The 19,069-nt window shown below is 39.4% G+C and overlaps 1 protein-coding gene across 1 annotated transcript in view; it reads left to right on the top strand.

The window, feature by feature from the left end:
• SCIN (scinderin) overlaps positions 1-19,069 on the top strand; it is a 46,288-nt gene that overhangs the window by 10,849 nt on the left and 16,370 nt on the right. The window contains exon 4 of the mRNA XM_021538334.3: positions 4,902-5,051. Within this exon, the coding sequence (XP_021394009.2) occupies positions 4,902-5,051 (150 nt within the window). The remainder of the gene's footprint in view (positions 1-4,901; positions 5,052-19,069) is intronic.

Below are 19,069 nucleotides of genomic sequence, written 5' to 3'. Positions count from 1 at the left end.
TGGGGTATGATTCAGCATCACATTGCAACCTTAAGCACAGTTGTCTTGGTAGCTTCTGTAATCTTTCCTCACTACTTCTTTTAGGTGGCTTTTCTTCTCTTCCATTGGATAAAGCAGTTCACAACAGGCATATTAATTGCTTTAATAAGCAAAGTCACTGTTAAGGTATAAATAGGGTTGGAAGAGCAGATTCTTGCGTTTTGCCATTCATCACTGTGCATTTTTAGTTGGTTTCCCTGGCTCTAACAACTGACTCATGTAGGTTTTCCATTCACATATTTCCCCTCACAACTAACCTCTTCCCCAGTTTTCCCCAGCTGAGAGGTAAACTATTGCTCATACTGCAGCAGGGAGCTGCCAAACAAGTAGCTGAGCTTGAAGAACTAAAGTGATTAGGTTCTTTATTAACTTATTAACAGCATTAAAATGTTGTTCTAACTATAAAATGTGTATCTTGGTAAGCAAGCATCTTAATTTTTCTGTAATTCTGTGAACCAGTTATTCCAGCAGTTTAAATGCCAGCATTCAGGAAGTTGCTATAATCTCAAAGTCATTAGATGGAAGGGAAAAAAAGTCCTTTTGGCCCCCACTTCTGTTAAAGTATTCAGAGTATGGATTTTATGGACTTTCCTTCATACTCTATGGACTGGAAAGTTTCCTCTCACCCCCAACTTGTACACAGAAAAGTAGCTGAACCAGAGATCATTGTTTAAGCTTCAGATGGACTGAGCACACATGTATCCACAAGAATTCAGTTAAGTTAGTTTTCTTCCTGATGTAGGAAATCCAGATGCTTTACTGCCTGAGCTGCTGTTGTTTAGAATTAAGATTATCCTGGTATTGACCCCTTAATCCACTGTGATATAGCAAAAGCTATTCCTAGTGCATACTAGCAAAACAAGTGTGAGAGGAAAAATGAATGTCCGAAGTGCATGACTCTGCTCTATCTGACTTATTTTTAGTCTGAAAATTTGTTCAGTTTGAGTCAAATGGGAGACTCCAAAGACTGCTTACAAAGACAGTATTGTAATTTTACTAGTAATTTTAATTTTTTTTAGCTCATGGTGGCCTCAGAGGTATTCTGGCTGAATGAATTTTGAGTTTGTTTTGGATTATCAGAACTCCACAACTTTCAATGGTTCACTGTATTGCAGTTTCAACAAAGATTTTATGGATATGTGAAATGAGAGGTTTTTTCCTTTGCCTCTGTCAGGAATTCAACAGTCAACAAAGTAAAAAAGTGAATAATTTAAGGAGAAAAATGCATTCAACAATCTATATTAATCTGGTTGAATCCAAACATTCGTCTTAATAAATATATTTAGTTCCTTAAAAAAAGCTGGATGTCAGTGAACTGACAAAAAGCTCTGCATTACAATTGTTTTTGTTATTTTTCCCACAAAAAGAGAGTATATTCTCATGTGCCTCCAGACTAAGGAGGCTGCCAGTTGAATACAGAGATGGATGTGTGTTGGAAGGGAAAAAAACGGGTTTTATTTCACTTCTGAAATAAGTGATTTTTTTGTTCGTTTGTTTTTTCCTTCTCTTACTCTGCGTGCCATTTGGGGCTGGAGCAGGAAGCAGGAGGTGTACTTTCACAGTCCCCCTCCATACGGGGAAAAGTGCCAAGGTGCTCTTGCTCAGGGTTGCACATGATCCATGCATAGTCATCCTGATGCACAACTTTTGTGTAGAAGCTAAATGTTGGGTCGTTTTTAATGTGCTGTAGAAATCTCATGTGACTTGCAAAAGGTCACTCTGCAGGCCAGAAGCTATTCAGACTAAGAGCAGTGAATTCTGACACTCTGTGGGTGGAAGACCAAGCTGTTTCTCCAAAATGTACATTTGAGGGGAGAGCTCGTTCTGACCACAGTGTACATGGCACGGACCCAGCTTGCCTTCCCAGCCTCACTCAGGAGCTCTAGGGTGGTCGTTGTTATTCATTATAACCTTTTTCATTATAACGTTCCATTACAACATTATTCATGACAATGTTTTCAGCTGCTAACTGTCCCACCATGATGTGATAACTATATTGATATCAATGTACATTAATATAGGGGATCTCTCTCAGAATTCTGTTTAAGAGGTTTAAAAAAGTAAACACTGCTAGTGCAAACTTCTGAAAATAAACTAGGCTTGGCACCGGAATTACTGATGAATGAAGCTCTTTTATTTTGAAGGGAGTGAACACTTGAAGTCTGTTTTCATTTTAATGGAAACATTTTTTGTCAACCTGCCAATTCCAAATAAAGTTAGCCAAACAAACCTAAAAATAGTGAAGGTGTAGTACAGCTAGGAAATTCTGAAAGTAGTGAGTGAGGTGAAGCTAAATACCATATTTTGCCCCTAGCTGAGCACGTTATGTGTCAAAAAAAATAGATACATGAATAACAAAATATGACCCAAAAGCTCAATGATTTGTTGGATATGGTTAGATAACTAATTGACTGTATTTCAGGAGAATCCAGATCTAAATATTAGCCTTCTCAAGAAGTGGCTTTAACTTCTAAAATTCTTTCAGGTTTTAAATTGTTGAAAAACTGAATTTATCTAGAGGTTGAAATGGATAAGTTATATCAAGAAGGCAAATTTGTAGATATTCAGCTTCTCTACTGTGAGGCCTCAAAATTAGATTGAAAATGAGATTATTTGAGTTCAGAAGAGAAAATTAATTAAATCCAAGCTTCTGAAACTTCTAGCACTGAGTGCTTAAGATATTTTAGGGATCATAGTAAATACATTACCATATTATATGTTTTGGGACATTTTCATGGCCTGTGGCTGCTCACATCCTTCTATTTGATTATAAAGTACATGAAGTTTAACTTTCAGGCTTTTAATGAAGAATAGTATCTTTATTCTATAGTACTAAAAAGAAGCAGATTCTTTTCTCTCTCTCTTTTAAAATCAGTATTGTTCAAATAATCATGTAAAATAGAGCTTGTGAATCTCCAGATCAAGAATGTTTTCAGACACTGCTTGTTGATTCAAGTGATGGTTTATGCAGTAGAAGAAAACCTGGAATATGGACCCCATAAGGAAAATAATAAAACCTGAAAATTTAAAAATCTGAAATCCATTACTGTAGATTTTAAAGATCCTTCTCCTTCCTCAGGCTCCTTTGAAGCTTAGAGCCTGTAGACTGTAGGAGAGCTCAGTTTAGTCACTTGCTGGCTGAAGGCAGACAGGGAGAATAAACTCTGAATGTGAGTAACTTGGGTGCAGTGGGGCCTTTAGGAGATGCTAAGAAAAGAAAATGTGAATTTATTGCCCAAGAAGTGCAAGTGGCACTGCAGTGGCAGTTTAAGTCTCACAATATCCTTTGTGGTCAGTACAGCAAAAATATTTATTTTGTAGATGCAACTACTTGTTTGAGGTTCCATCACAAGTTACCAAAAAAGCCAAGAGCAGGCCAATGGGTACAACTGAAGCTGCAGTTCCCACCTTTCTGAATGAGCAATCTCCACCAATTGCCACATCAACACTGAAATAAGGCAATAGATGCCTTACCTCTTTCCCTATTTCCTATAGGAAAGAAAGAATTCCTGCTGCAGTATCTCTAGTGACTCCTGTTTCTCACATAATTGCAAATCAGCTCAATTAGTGGGATGTCGGCCAAGATGAGAATGATGCTAAGGGGTCTGTGTTGTGGTTGATTTTTTAAATGAAATATATTTTCATCTCAAATCTAAGTTTTATACAGTTGCATATACAACATAAAACTAAGCCCAAGTAATTTATTCAGTGAGGGCTCTGATGAAAATTTGCATTGCAGATGAACAGAAACCAGTTGAACTTTATTAAAACTGAAAAGGACTGTGTACCATTATTGCTGTACTATTTAAGTTATTTGACATAATCATGTGAAGAATCAAATTACCTTCTTCCAGGAGAAGGTGGGGGAGCCAACCAGCCAAAATTTGTAATTTCCTTGGACTGGCTCCTTCCAGCCCAGCCTCTAGCATCCCTGCAGCTTATGTTATGCCTTTTGTTAGTAATTTTCATTAATGAAAATGCTTTAAGTTCTGCATGAATAATGGGGATTGCCAAAACTAGGGGTCCTTAGTCTGTGTGGCTGAATCAGGTGACATATCTTAGGCTGGTTCTGGTGTCTCCCTTTCCTGAGAAGTGCCCTGGGAACATGCTGCATTCTGCAAAATGTCAGCAAATAAGATCTTGATTGAAAGATCTATGTACTTTATTAACACATACAATCAGGATCTTTCTTGAGATTTTGAAGCAAATTTGGTTCTTGACACAGGTGAGTACCAGCCCTGCTGAAGTACCGTAGAAGAAGAACTGACATATATACAATTTGTAGTAGCAAATTTAGGAGTTTCTGGTTCTTTAATTAGCTAAAGCTCTGTATGTAATTGGGATAAAACTCAGTCAAACCAAAACTCTGACTATTCTGAGCTCTAGTGATCTCCTAATATGTGGAAGCTAAATTATATTATGTAAATATCTTGCATATTACAGCATCACAGAATGAAATACATTGGAAAAGACCTCAGAGTCCAACTTTTGACTGAACAGCACCTTGTCAACCAGACCACATTACTAAATGCCACATCCTGTCTTTTCTTAAACACCTCCAGGGCTGTGACTCAGCCACCTCCCTGGACAGCCCATTCCAATGTTTATTTGCCCTTTCCATGAGGAAATTTCTTCTAATATCCAACCAAAATCTCTCCTGGTGCTGTTCAAGACTATGTTATAGATACTGCAAATATCTATGAGATTGAGCAACCCTCTTCTAGGAAGTACTTTTGAAATATGTAGATTCACTGATGTTCTGGTGGTTTAGATCCAGTAGGATAATTATTAATGAAATTAATTTAATAATTTTGCTGTGTTGAATCCTATTGTTAAAGTGTATATTCTTTTCATTATTTCAGGAGATCTATCAGTGGTGTGGCTCGTCATGCAATAAGTACGAGAGGCTGAAGGCTACACAGGTTGCTGTTGGCATTCGGGACAATGAACGAAATGGAAGGTCTAAATTAATTACTGTGGAAGAAGGGAGTGAGCCGGACCGGCTCATAGAGGTATTGTAATGTGCAAACTTGTTGCTGACATAGCTGTGAATAAAAAGTTTTTGTACCTCAGGAGCTAAATCAGATTGGGCTGATGCTAGGAATGATGCTGGATAAAGGGTATAGTAGGCCAGTTTATACCTTTTCCTTCCTTCCTTCCTTATCCAGGCAGTGGTAGTTAATTGGGCATTACAGTCTGAGATTATTAATCATCTGAGAATACTTTTACAAGAACAAATGTTTGCTTTATTGAGTTAGCTGTACAGTGACTGTATGTAAAGCATGGCTCACAGTGAAGCACACCATCAGCTCTGTGAGGAAGGAGCATCCATCTGGGACAGCACCAAACAAGGAAAGACACAGAATTACTGTGTGTAAAAAGTAAAAGAATGTAGCAAATTGCATATTGATGCAGGGGGCCAAGAATGATATTTTGCATACTTCTGCTTCTATTTCAAGATCATATGTACCTAGCCTCTAGTAACCCCAGTAAGCCTGTTCCTCATATGTTTAGAAAGTTTAACAATTTACTTAAAATCCCCAGATTTCAGATAGCATAACTGAGCTGATCAAAGTAGAATGGGAAAAAAATTCCCAATTTATGGATTTTTCAGATCTTGAAAAAATAACAAACACTCATGTGATTTTACAGGCTGCTTACTAATAAAGGCATTGGCACTTGGCATAGGTGTCCTAAATTAAGCTTCTTCCATTCATTCTCTAAAAAGAAGGAAGAGGGAAGCAGGGTCACAAAGCAGTCTTTCAATAATGGAATATGTACAGCTGGGATATAGTCCATATTAAGTTCAGGAAGTAAAGCTAATGGTGCCTGCAGGAGTGCAATTATTTTTTTGTGGTGTTTTCATTCAGTGTGGTCATATGCAGCATAACTAGTTACTGCCTGGGAGCAAAACACGTGCTGAGCCACCAGCCTGTGGCCATGCGGGGACCCCTTTGGTGGACTGTCCATATGCTTGCAAAAACCTTTTTTCCTATGGGTGTAAGATGTGGTTGTGTTCAGAAGTAAGGGAGGTAGCACCCAGTGTAGTGGAGATTTTTGAAGAGGGAAAAAATCCAAGCATACAATGCTTTGTCTGTTTTTTTACTTCCTTGTACAGACTTTCCACACTGACTCTGATGTGGCACATATTTTACACGTATAGCTCTTTTGAAAAGAGCACAAATTGACAGAGAACAACCTCCTGCTCCTGATGTGAATCACAGCGTTGGGTTGCATCCTGCTGCAGCTGTGTCTGGGTGGCACTGGGACCCTGCCTCTGGCCACAGCTGCTGCTGCCAAGCCCATCCTGGTGTTACCTCTGGAGGCTCTGAATGGAGCTTCTGGTACATTCATGTGTGACTTGGGAGCATTGATCAGAGCAGCTCCCTTTGCTCCTCTTATCTGGTTAAGGTGCAGGTGCAGTTAAGTTGGACTTTAGTGCTACCCTGGCAAGGACATGGGCCAGCTGCAGGCTGCCTCCCTGCTATCCCCCTCCATAGACTCTGAGGAGAAGGGATATGCTGCCCTTGCCCCTGCATCTCTTTGCCAGACTTTCATTTGTGTGCAACTGCTGTTTTGTAGCAACCTCAACACATGATTAAGAGCAGGAAACACCAAGGTGGCATTTTGATCCTGTAGTGCATTTTATTGTATCAGGGAATAAATTTTTTTCTTCATTTGCACAGCAATATATAAAGAGGTTTCTGCTTTTCTTTTAGGATTCTGAATATAGAGGGAAGGGATATGGGTAGTTCAATGCAATCAGATTAACTGCTTTCATTGATGCCACTGTGATGAGCCCAGTTTGAGTGAGTGTGTCTGCAGTCAGGGTTTGTCTTCTAGTCTGCATTGTGCTAGCCTTGTTTTGTAAGTGCTACTTCCATAACAGGGTCTGTGGCTGCCCCAGTCCACTCTGAAATGTGCTACTAATAAGTCATGAGGGTAGTTAAACTAACAAACATCTAAAAATTAATTAATCCTTATTCCTGCTGAAATTGTATCAAGTTCCTCGTACTCTTTGGATTTCTCCTTGCTTCCAAAAAATTGTCTCTTAACTTCCTATTACATTCTCCCAGGCTAACTTCTGTTGAGCTAACATTGTGTTTCTTCCCTCCACATCAGGAAGGGTAGATTTTGACATCTCCAGTGTTCTTAGAAAAAGGTTGATTTATTTTCTAGGGAAAGTAATTGCTTTTAAATATTCATTTTGTCAGTATGCCACTGGAATCAGAAAGAGATTTCCTAAAATTATATCCTCTGACAAATTATTCCCCTTCCTGTGAGCTAGAAATCTGCTTCCATATCAGTGGCCAAACTTGCTCATGCAGTGCTAGTAGAGGCTTCAGGCAGAGGCTGACATACCCACCATGAGTACTAGCAGAAAGAACCAATACTGATCTTATTCCTGTTCCATAAGTAGAGCTGTTACTCCCTGCCAGAAAAGCAGGACTTCTGTGCCTGCACCCCATCACAGAGGCAAGACCCAGGCTGGCTGAACTAACCCTGCCACACTTCAGTCCTGCTGTAGGATTAGCAGAGGCAGCAGTGCTGTGATGAGGAGGTGTTTCCTGGCCAGCCCACTGTCCTGCCAGGAGCTGTGGTGCTGTGGGTGAGCTGAACTTGTCTGATAAGGGCAGTTACCTGCTCCCAGCTTCCATTTTTAGCAATGGGAACAGGCTGCACTGCTTGAATTTGCCCATGGGAGAGAACTGTCTAGAGCTGCTGTAAGACTGGATGAATTGCTGTGGCAGACCAGCAAGACACAGCTTGCTTGCCCTGGGAAACGAGCATTACTAGAAACTTGATATGTGAGTAGTTTTGACAGCAGTAAGCCCTTTTTCATCTGCCACCACAGGCCACACAGTGGCCATCCTGTTCTTGCACCCTGCAAACACAGTGTGACACACACTCTGGAAAGCTCAGACTTGCAGCGGGTGTGCAGAAGTTCTCATAAGATGCTTCAGGGATCACTAGAACTCTGACTGTGAAGAAAAGGCAGAAGCTTTCTGTGTGAGCACATCAGAGATATTTATGTTATCTGGCTTCACCTCCATGTTTGGAAGGTGAAGGTAGTTACATAAATCTGGCTTTAGGTGCCAGATTTAGGTGAGGTAGTAACTGGCAGGTTTAAAGAAGCAGTGTTGTATAGGGTTGCTACCTTGGAAAATTAAAAGAGAAACAGACCACCTTGGACAAATTGCTGCTGTTGCTGTGACTGGTCACCAGTCTCAACAGAACATTAAAAAAATTACCAGATGCCAACTCTGCTCTGATTTTCTCATGTAAACAGCTGAATAGTTGCCCATTCTGCGGAATCTCGGATGTTCAAATTGTGTTGCAGCAATTTTTTTGCCTTCATGAGACCAATCCAAAAACAGAGCTTGACTGAGTTTGGTAGCTGCAGAATGACCATGGCTAGGATTAGAGCTATCTACATTTTTTTTAAAGAAGGAAGATTAAATATATTATTTCAAAGATAACCTAAGACCAAAATCTTCTAGTGTCTGTTGCTAGCCCTATCTGCCCCCTTGGACCCAGTGTGCTGACACTGATACTCATCCTTCTCACTGCTTGCATTGGTAAGCAGAGATCACACAGCACTGCTTTTAGTTGCCCAAAAGATCACTCAGGACTGAGAGCAGCCAAAGTAATTGGCAACCATGCTCAGGACAGGCCATTTTCTTAACTCTAGTTTGAATCTTTGCTCTAATTTTGAAGAGAGAACAAAATTGGAGAGGTTGTATTTTAAAAAAAGTTTCCCATAATATTGTTATTTAATATTGTGCAGTAATGGAAAACTGGAGAAACAAGGAATCCGAAATTAGTGTATTTGTGAAGGTTTCTAGCCAGCCAGCAAGCTGAAGGTGCTTGCAGTAATGCAGGAAGCACACACAGAAGCATTCAGTTCTGAGTCACTCAAAGAAGCAAAGCATCCAATCCTCCATTTGTTGTGCAGCAATCTCTTGATCTGATATCATAACTCTAGAGATGAAGTCGAGGGGAGGAGAAAGTCTTAGTATATTTGTTTTCCTCTATGTAATTTGAAATATTAGACACCCTAAAATATGTTTATGTTGATAGTACTTTCTGTGTACATAGGCTCATCTCCCTGTGGTACATTTCAAGTATGTTGGGCAGCTGTGTCACTCTGTAGGGTATGAGAGCCAATTAAAAAGTAGGTTGGACTGAGTTTTACCTAAACTAAGTGCTAAACCTGCGCCTGCCCCCTCTACTTAATATGCCATGTTCAGCTATCGCTTTTCAAGATGCTTCTGTTTTCTCTGAGCCTGTCTGATTCATAGAATTTATTGTTCCCCTACAAATCACTCCCTTAAAACTGCAACCCTTGGTACTATATGTTGCCGTGGTTTTTATTGCTGAGACTTTTTGTTGTGGTTTTGTAAAGGTTTTTGATTTTCATTATTAAAAACAATGAAACCTAAGAAATGTGACAGCTGAGGTTCAAAACCACAAGAAAATGCATAATCTTGTTAATATGCATCTTTGGAATCACTCCTCAGCCTTTAAACATAAAGCTCTGACACTTTATTTACTCAGCATTTGCAGATGTCATGTGTGTGGTTTTGTGAGCAGTCTAGAGCCTTTACAACAGGTAGGTCCAAACCTCTCATAAAATACTTGTGTAAAGATTCAGCTAGTGTGAATATCAAGCAATAGGGAGAACCTCTTCCTCCTTGCTAGTAAAGCAGCTTTTCTAGTCCCTGATCTTTCTTTAAAGCCCCTAAGCAATGATTAATCATGAGAATTGCTGAATACCATTGTATTCAGTGATGATTGTTTCTGCCTATGGGTGAATGGTCTGATCATATTACAGCCAGTCACACCTTCCTACCTTTGTAGCTGGAAAGGGACTGGCAGCACTGTGCAGCTCTATGAATACAGTCCCAAGAGCACAGACAATAAAGACATTGCAAATGCAAGTCACAGAGGCTCTAGACTCTAGACACCCAGATAATGCAAACATGTTGAAAACATGAAGCTCCAGTAACCCTTAAATTAATTGGATAGATGTCTGCCCATATGGATAGAAGAACAGGATCACTTCTTCATTTCTTATTAAATTCAAGCCCTTAAAATTATTTTATACAAACCAAAGATCTTTTCCAAGGACACATGGTGCACAGTAAAGTAGCTGGGGGAAAGTGAGGCTTGCCTTGACACGTAAGTGGGTGTGAGAGGGCAAGGCCATGTTGCTCTGAAGGAGCTGTGCAGGTTCCTGCAGTCCCTGGCCCTTGTCACAGGGATCATGATGTAAGGCTGGAGAGCAGCATGTGCCCCACTGGCAAAGGTATGGGCTTGGTACCTGCTCCTTTCCCAGAGCCAGCAAGAGCAGGATCTGTCTGCACAACTCTACAGAAGCAAAAACTGCTCTTGCTGCTCTCAAACATTCGTGTTCCTTCTTGTTCCCTTGCTTTTTGTTGTATGATGAACTCAAGTCATGCTAAGTGGGGGGGGAGGGGCTTGTTTGTTTTGTATACAGAGGAGTGAAGGAACAGTGGGGTGGGTGATGGAAGAGGAGGAAGAGGGTAACTTTTAAGAATAATATTCTATTCTAACTTTTTGTGGACTACAAACTCCAGGCATTTGTTAGGGATTAAACAATTGTTTAATGGTGTAGCTTGTACACAGTTTTACTCAAATGCTGTATGTTCATATGCTCTGAATTGCATGTAACTGTCAGGGTCCAGCATGACCTGTTCACAATGAAAAAAAATGTCCAATATGAAAAGTAATGAAGTTCTATCGTTTTGGAAATATGTAAAACAAAATAATGTCTATTATCATCTAAATTGAGAGAGGTGGGAAAAAAATATACATTATTCCAATGAATTTTGTGAAATAAATACTGGAAAGTAATTTCAGTTCTAGGGTAGAGGCAGTATTGAACAGTCATGTACAAAGGAAAATTAATGCACTGAGGGATGAGAACAATGGAAGTTCTACCAGACCCCAGTGCAAAGACTCAGTAACACAGGTACACAGAGCAGTCAACTACATTTTCATGAGAATAAAAAGACTTAAGAAAGCTAATGACAGAAAATAGCAGAACTACTAGCTGTAGTTTGTATTAGTAGTTGCATTGGCACTCAAATAAACAGCTTTCTCAGGCTGCTTTGAATCTATGGGTCAAATTTACCCCTCAGGAAGACTAATATGCTGCTTCACTGGAGTGATTTTGGGTATAGGTAGGTACTAGCAAGAATTTGGATCCTGTCATTTTGAGCAGTAGCAGTTTGTTGGGTACATCTCAAAATAGTCCAGGGGAATAAACCTACAGGGGTAAAAACCTTGCACATGACTGTGCACCTTTCATAGCAGCACCTGTTCAGTCTGAGGAGTGGCAGTTTACCAAACATTGCAGTGTTTAATTAAACTTTATGATGGGCTGTGAAAGTAGGTACAAAGTGCAAACCCCTTGCCCTTCAGGGTACCAGTTTCAAACTGTCAAAACCGGGAATTCTGTGTTCTTTATAGTAATGGAGCCTATCTCCTTCATTAAGGACAGTCCCTTTTCTTGATGCAAATTTACATTTAAATTACTAAATTACACAACTTGGACAAAACTTGCATGGCCTGGCTTCCAGTACAGCTTATCTGCTTTGCACCAGCTGAACATTTGGCTCGGGCTTTTCCCCAGACCCATGTAGATCAAGAAGGGTTTGGCCAGAGAATGGCAGAGGCTGGTAAGGAAGAATCTTCCTAAATGTTGGGAGTTGCCCATAATTTTCCTCAAGGTGCAGTTTTCAGTCTTGGCTACCTGAAGCCAGGTACTTAAATGACAGGGAACTGAATAGGAGCTGCAGGTGGCAAACACATCTGTAAGCCAGGCTTCTAATTAAGTCTCTGAATATAGATTTCAATGCCTGCATTAGAAATTTAATTTCAGAAAAGAAAATGTTCAGGTGTATCACACTGCATGGGACCTAAATTCTTTATGAACAGCTCTACCAGCAGGTGGTTGAAAACCTATTTTCTTATGCTAGTAAAGTTGCCTCTAAACTAGGTATTCTAGGGAATTTCTAAGATCCTAATGATTTTCTGGAAGGGCTTGCAATCAAATTAAAATGTGTCTCATTTGCATTCTTGCATAACATCTTTGTTATGTTTCCTTCTTTAGCAGCTGTAGTGCTCGCAGGGCTACCACATAAGTCAATTATAATCTTATAATTACATGCTAGAATATGAATAGAGTTTGTAATAGCTTTTTTCCTTTCTGCCCTATACTATCAATAAATCTATTGGTGAAAAAGTACTATAATTTTCAGTTATTAAATGAGCATAATTAAGAGAAGGCAAAAAACAAGGGATGGTAGCACTTACCTCCACAAGGGATTGTTAGCTCTTATTTCAAGGTACTTTCTTGCAACAAAGGAATTTCATGGAGAAGACCTGAAAGGGCAGATTTTCTTTGCTGTATAAAAAGCTCTGAGATAGTTTCTTCCTGGAATCCTGCATCTCCCTAACAGAAATACATCTTGAAGAGACTTTTTTTCCTTTTTTTTTTTTTTTTTTTCTTCAGGTTTGCTTCCTCCCAGCTCCTTGCAGAGCAGCTGGCACCTGTGTGCAAGGTTGCCTTTGAATTTTCCTTAGTGAAAGTTCTTCAGTGCAGGAAGGGCTTAGGGAGGAAAAGCTTTGTAGATTGTTTTGTTGGGTTTTTTAAAAGAAATCCACATGTGCACAGATTGCTGTTCCCTGTCCAGGCCATGTAAACCTGGAATAAGAATCCTCTCTTTGGGCCAAGGTGAAGCATAGATGTATGGAAAAAAGCATCCCATGTGTTGGGGGATCAGTTCAGTATTTTCACCACCACACTGTGTGATGCTGAAGAAATCTGTAAATACAATTATTGCAGGTACTGCAGAGTAGGCTGTTAGGGCAGGTCTTCTGCTTACACTACTGCCTATGACTTTGATACTGTCTGGCTTTACCTGTAAAAACAAAAGTAGGTAAATTAAGATGGATTTAAATATTGCAATAATGAGTGCAGCAGCTTCTAACTCTGAAGAACTGTAAATCATAGCTGAACATTTTGACTCCTTTACACAGAATTTTAGGACTTGTAGGAACTGAAAGACATAAATCAGTTAGTGAAGGGCACCTAAACTAGCAGGAGGAAATTATTTTCAAAGAGCTAGGCAGGATATATCTCCTAGACAACCAGGTGAAAGGAGCATTCTTGGTCTCTCTGTACTAATAAATATTTAATTTATTTCAAGCATCAGCAGAAGTCATTAGTGAATATCTGTTAAAATACTCTCTGAATTGCTTTCTTAAACATTAGAGTCCAATCTGTGCTCTATCTTGGACCACAGAGTTTGGTGTCATACCAGAGAGGATTCTCTGTCATATCTGGTCTGTTTACTATATGGGACTGGAAATGCTGAACTTGTGAATACAGCCAGTATTGCACTGCAAAAATATTCCAGTGCCTTGAGTAGCTTTTTCCACCTTCCCCTCTCATGGTCTAAGTACTAAAACACCTTGCTGCAGCTCCTCTGCTCACCCTGTGTCACGGCTGCTTGCTGCTCTTCCAGCTACTGGGAAGACTGATTTTCTCCTGGGAAACTGATTTTCTAGCAGGGTCTCTGCCTGCCAATCATGGGCTGCTGCCTCCAGCTCAACCACAATCCTCTTTTCACTCCATATTGGTATGGTCCAGCCACAGCCTTGGGACCAGCTGCAAAACTGGAGGCACTTAAGGAATGAAAATCTGAGAGTGTTGTGGATTTTATCAGATAAATATTCTTTATGGATAAGGCTCCCTGTTGGCATTAGTTACTGATTTATTTCATTATTATCCAACACATAAGCATGCACTGTCACGCAGCACATAACATATTTTATTCACAAGGCCTTCAGAGATCTACAAAGCTGCAAAGGCTTCAGTGTGTGCCTCAATTTATGTTCCAATAAAGCAGAAAAAAATGGGCAACTCAAGTACATGTGCAAGTGTCTGCAGACTTTGGGTCCCATATTTAATACTACTTCTGATATCAGAAGATGCTGTTAACAAAGGAGTGAGATTAAAAATTTAGAAAGATTTAGTATAAATGCAAAAAAAAGATGTGGAAGTGATTGATTAGTTCATTTTTAATTTTGCTGCAGATGGGCAGGTGCTGAACAGCTCAATTCTCCCATGTTCATTCAGCAACAGTAATGGTTAGAAAAAGACTGCTGCATTTCATTGTTACTGCCATTCACCCTCCTGGTTTCTTTGGCATGGGATCACTGTTCATCTTGGAGGCATCTTGAGAAACAGATATTTGAAGATAATGTAGGCTGGGGATTTCCTCATTTCATGCACATCCAGTCTCCAAGTAAATAACTGGCTTAGATAATGCCAGCTGTGCAGTCCCAGCAGGACAGAAAGCAGCCTGTTTTACCTCACAGCCAAACTATCAAAAAAAAAATCAAATTTTTATTTGACTGATCTAGACACCTTTTTGTGAGCATGTTATCCATGGCCAGTTTCACAGAACAGACAATTAATGTTAGACTATTGTTATCATGTGAGTAAAGGCTTTATATTCAAAATATCTCAGGTAGATATGTAGAGTTGCAAATATTTTATTAAAAGCTGCCAAAGCATAATGCCCTATTTTAGGCAGTTAAGCACAGAGCTTTGAAAAAAATATGAATGTGCATTTGAAATTCCTGATACAATAGAAACTGGATAAAAATGTAGGCTCTAATTTATGCATCAAAAGTGCCATGAGCAGCTAATGTGTTTTGCTGTTTTATAGCAATTTGAATTCATACAGATCAGATTTAGACCTTAATGCCAGAAAGCCCCTTTGATAAATTACATGGTAAATGCCCAGAAACTAACAGCATGCCAGAACATATTTGTTAACATAAACCATCCTTTTGCCCACTTCTCAGTGCATTATGGGTGGTTTTCCATGTTATTTTCAATCTGTGTTCAGGAGGTAGGAGGTTGCCTGCTCAAGGTGAGCATATGATGAGATCTGTTGTTGCTGAAATTGCTAGTGAGAGGCCATTTCAGGCAGAAACCCTGAGCAGTTTAGTGAAGGGATAAGTTTTTCCTGTTGGGAGTGTAATTTTTTATAAGAAATGAATGTTTGCTCAAATTGATGGGAAGAGTTCCAGGTCACATTAGCAGTAAAATAAGCATATTTGATTATTCATAATCTGAGAAATGTCAAAAGTCATTTTGGTCTGGTCCAGAATATCCTCGGCAGTGGTTGTACTCTGTCAGAGGAACCAGTAACCCCAAACAATTAGAAGCTAAACTGTTGCTATTTACTTTAGCAGTGAAGCCCTAAAGCCACCTTTGCCTGATGATCCTTTCTGCTGGTACTCAAGGTCAGACAGGTGGTTACTAGCCTGCATCATGTTCATCCCTTCCTTTCTCTGGCAGATTTTTTTCCTGCTCAGATACTTATTTGAGAGAATACTTATTTCAGAGAGATGTTTCTTGTAATATTCTCTGCTTTGAAGGTTAATAAAAATCTAAGCCTTTATCTACCAATGAATTCATACTGTGTCTGTTGAAACCTGTAATCCTGCACAGTAGCTTTATTCTGTCACAACCTACATGTGTACCTTGAATTTGTGGAGCAGGATATACTTGCTTGTGTCAAAGCATACAGGAAAGTAATTGGTGAGCTACTTCCCTGTTTCCCAAAAGTATTAAGTAATAAAATGTCATTTAGGCAGCTTCAAGCTATGTCAGTTTCTTGCTTTTCTATCTACTGCTCTTAGCATGTAAAGATGGGAGTTTGAGTGGTTTTGACATCTGATCTTTGAATCACAACCACAGCAAACAGTTCCTTTTCAGATACAGAAACTTAACCCAAAGTGTGTATATGAAGAAGAAAATCAAACACAATGATAGTATACACAAGTTAAACTTTATAAAACTGTTTTTTTCTCTTAATTGACCTTCACTTGACATGTTCAGGTATTGTTTTCCTAGGTGGATTTTCAGCCTCACTGAACTCCTTAAACTTCTTGCTGCCATTAAATCAATATCAACTATTTTATGATGCAGAGCTGGCTTCTCCAGTTATGAAGAAAGTATTTGCCAAGTTTCTTTTAATGACTTTAAGTTATTTACCTTGTCACATACCTTCAGATTAAAAACTTCTTGTCTGTATTTTTTCTGCTCCTTTTTTAAGGGTGGAGTTTCACTTCTGAGTAAAAGCATTGGCTCAATATTCTGCACTTATCTGAAGGGGTGCAGATATTTACAGAGATGAGCTTGTGCACATGCAAATATGAAACAGGTTTTGCAGGCAGGAAAAGCTATGTTGCATTTACCACAAGAGTGAACTTGAGCAATTGTAGAGGAACTGATGTTCTGTTGGTTTGCATAATGGTAGTCTTTTACTAACCTAAGAGTGTCAACACAGAAGTCTAACAGAACTTAAAACTCCAACATTTTATGATTAATGCAGGCTGACTTCCTGTTAAATGCCTTCAGACAAGATCTAAAGGTAGGAAGTTAATGAATACTGCTGCTAAAACAATGTTAAGCCCAAAGAATGAAGAAGGGGCATGGATATGTTTTCAGGGCCCCTGATTACTCTTTATGTTACTGTTACTGCAGTAGTGAATAATGATAATATGATAAACATAATAATAATTATGATTATTTAAAAAGCACTTTCAAGGCCAGTGTATTTATGAGATTTAAGATGGGAAGTTTGCCAGGATGTTTGGACATCTGGGGAGTAGTGTGGCTAGGTTGTCTTGTGTGCCCAAGAGAGCATTGCTCTTTCCAGGTGTGTAGGGTGGATTTTTGGATTTGAGCTCTTGGTTTGTGAGTCATGGTCTTGCACCTCAGAGCACACAGGAGAGCCAGCCTGGGGCTGTCAGCACACTGGGTGTACGGTGTCAAGACCCAGAGGAACAGCCTGGCCGTACACAGAGGATAATACAAACACAGTCCTGTGTAAATCACTGCCATAGGATTTGTGTGAAACTAAAAGTATGTATTTAAGTGTCAGAAGACTAAGTGTCTTCAAATAGTATCAATAATTTTATTGGGGTACCTTGCTTTGGGAGCCTGTGACTGTAGTCTCAGCTGGAGTGATTTGTTTTCTTTTTGATCCATGACATGAGAATTATCTGTGAAAAGGGTGGTGCCCTGGAGAGCTACAACTCAGCCAGCAAGTGCTTATGTAATGATACAACCCAATTTCAGAATAGCAGCTAGCTGTTGTTTAAATACTGTTGTAATCTTACTGATAAAACTATTAATTCTCATAACATGCAGACATATACATGTGGAGTCATAGCATGGGAACCTGCCTTAGGAGGAATAAAGATAACTTCTCTGGAAGGCATTTCTTTGGGAAAGAACATTATTTTGGCATTGTTTCATGCCCTGTGTTTAAGTGTGGAATTTTTCCTTCCATGATCTGTCTCATCCTCCAGCCTATAAGACAAATTGGCAACAAATGCATGTTAGAAGCTGAATAAACTGTTTCTAGCAATACAGATGTGCACTGACTATATATATTTCATACAATATCCCTTCATACAGTGAGTGTATTATATGTATGCTTCATGTCTTCAGAGGCCTTAGGTCATTTAACCTTATATTATCTTCTGGTTTTGATACCAACATGTGCAGGTACCACTAGTGATTCAGCTCAAGGCATTTTCTGACAGTTGTGTTGGCTGCACAGCCCTCCTCATAAGTCCTGGCTTTTCTTACCTGGTGGGAGGAGAAGCACATCATGTCCTTCTTAACAAGGGTCACCAAAATGCCAGGATCTAGTGACTTAAAATGCAGGAGAATGGGACACTCTCAAGGTCCTTCTCCATTTGTTCTTGGGCTCTTCGGAGAAAAAAAAATTACAGAAATTAGTAATTTGTATTTTCTGTTTTCCTGTGCAAACAAGCACAGGGCTTGAGAACCTAGGCAGAGAAACTCTCTTTGGCCAGAGAAGCTACTGTGCAAGCTGCTGTTTAATGAGTTGTGGAGGGGTTTCCCTGCAACCAGAATATCTTCTATCTTTAACTGCTCCTGCACAAAGGGGGCTCTAACCCCTCTCCCTTTGTTAGTACCCATGAACTGAGATTTCCTAAGACCAACTTTGTGATTCTGACAATAATTATCTACTTCAGAAAAACTTTTCTGCATTTGGTTTTAAGACAGCAACAAGTCAGGCCAGCAATCTAACCTCTGCTGGGCCCAAATTTAAATCCCAATATTTAAATTATAGGGGCTGCTTACTTTTATTGCCTCCAGAATGCAGCACCCAGACCTTGCTGTAAATAGAGAGGCTGCTTTTGTCAAGGTGCCTTCATAAACACCAACAGGCTCTATTTGCTTTGAAATATTCAGAATGACACTTGTATAGTTAAAATAGAAAAAGGGATTTTATATCAACATGCATAACTTACAAAGATGCTGCAAAATAATTGTGGTGCCACAGGTATTCTATATGCACAGCAAGGGAAAACAGTGACTTGAACTGTGTCAGAAGCCAAATTTTTAATGGGTTTTTTTGGGTCTTTTGGTTTTTTGTTTTGGAGGGTTTTTGGGTTTTGTTTTTCCCTTTACTGTAAATACCTAATTAAGCAGAGCACTAGTGAGTACAAACTTCTGAGAGTTTTATTAACAAGAATCTTTTACCCTCTTATTGGTTACTGAAAGTTAAATGTTACAAAACCCTCAAACCTGTTCATTAGTGTCTGTTCAGGTAAAGATGTATGCCTGTTATTTGGCAATTTTGTGACTCTAGCATTACAAAGACAGGTAGGAAGGAAGGGAAACATTTTTAGAAACCTGGTGCCAGTAAACTGCATATGCCCACTGTTGTAGCTGTTCACCAGCACAGTGGCACTCTGTTGTGGACATGGAGCCCAACTTGGCCTATAGAGTAGTAAATCTGCAGCCATGTAGTGTAAATTCTGGAAATGCTGACTGATAGGTAGTGAAGAGCTATGGGCAACATCTTTCTTAAACAGGACATTGCTTTCTTGTCTTCAATGAGTCACAGATAAAATTGCCTAGGTTAAATGGCAGCAATCA

This window comes from Lonchura striata, chromosome 1 (assembly GCF_046129695.1).
Source record: "Lonchura striata isolate bLonStr1 chromosome 1, bLonStr1.mat, whole genome shotgun sequence".
Taxonomy (NCBI): Eukaryota; Metazoa; Chordata; class Aves; order Passeriformes; family Estrildidae; genus Lonchura; species Lonchura striata.
Note: the sequence above shows the minus strand (reverse complement) of the source record. Positions and strands in the feature narration are given on the sequence as shown.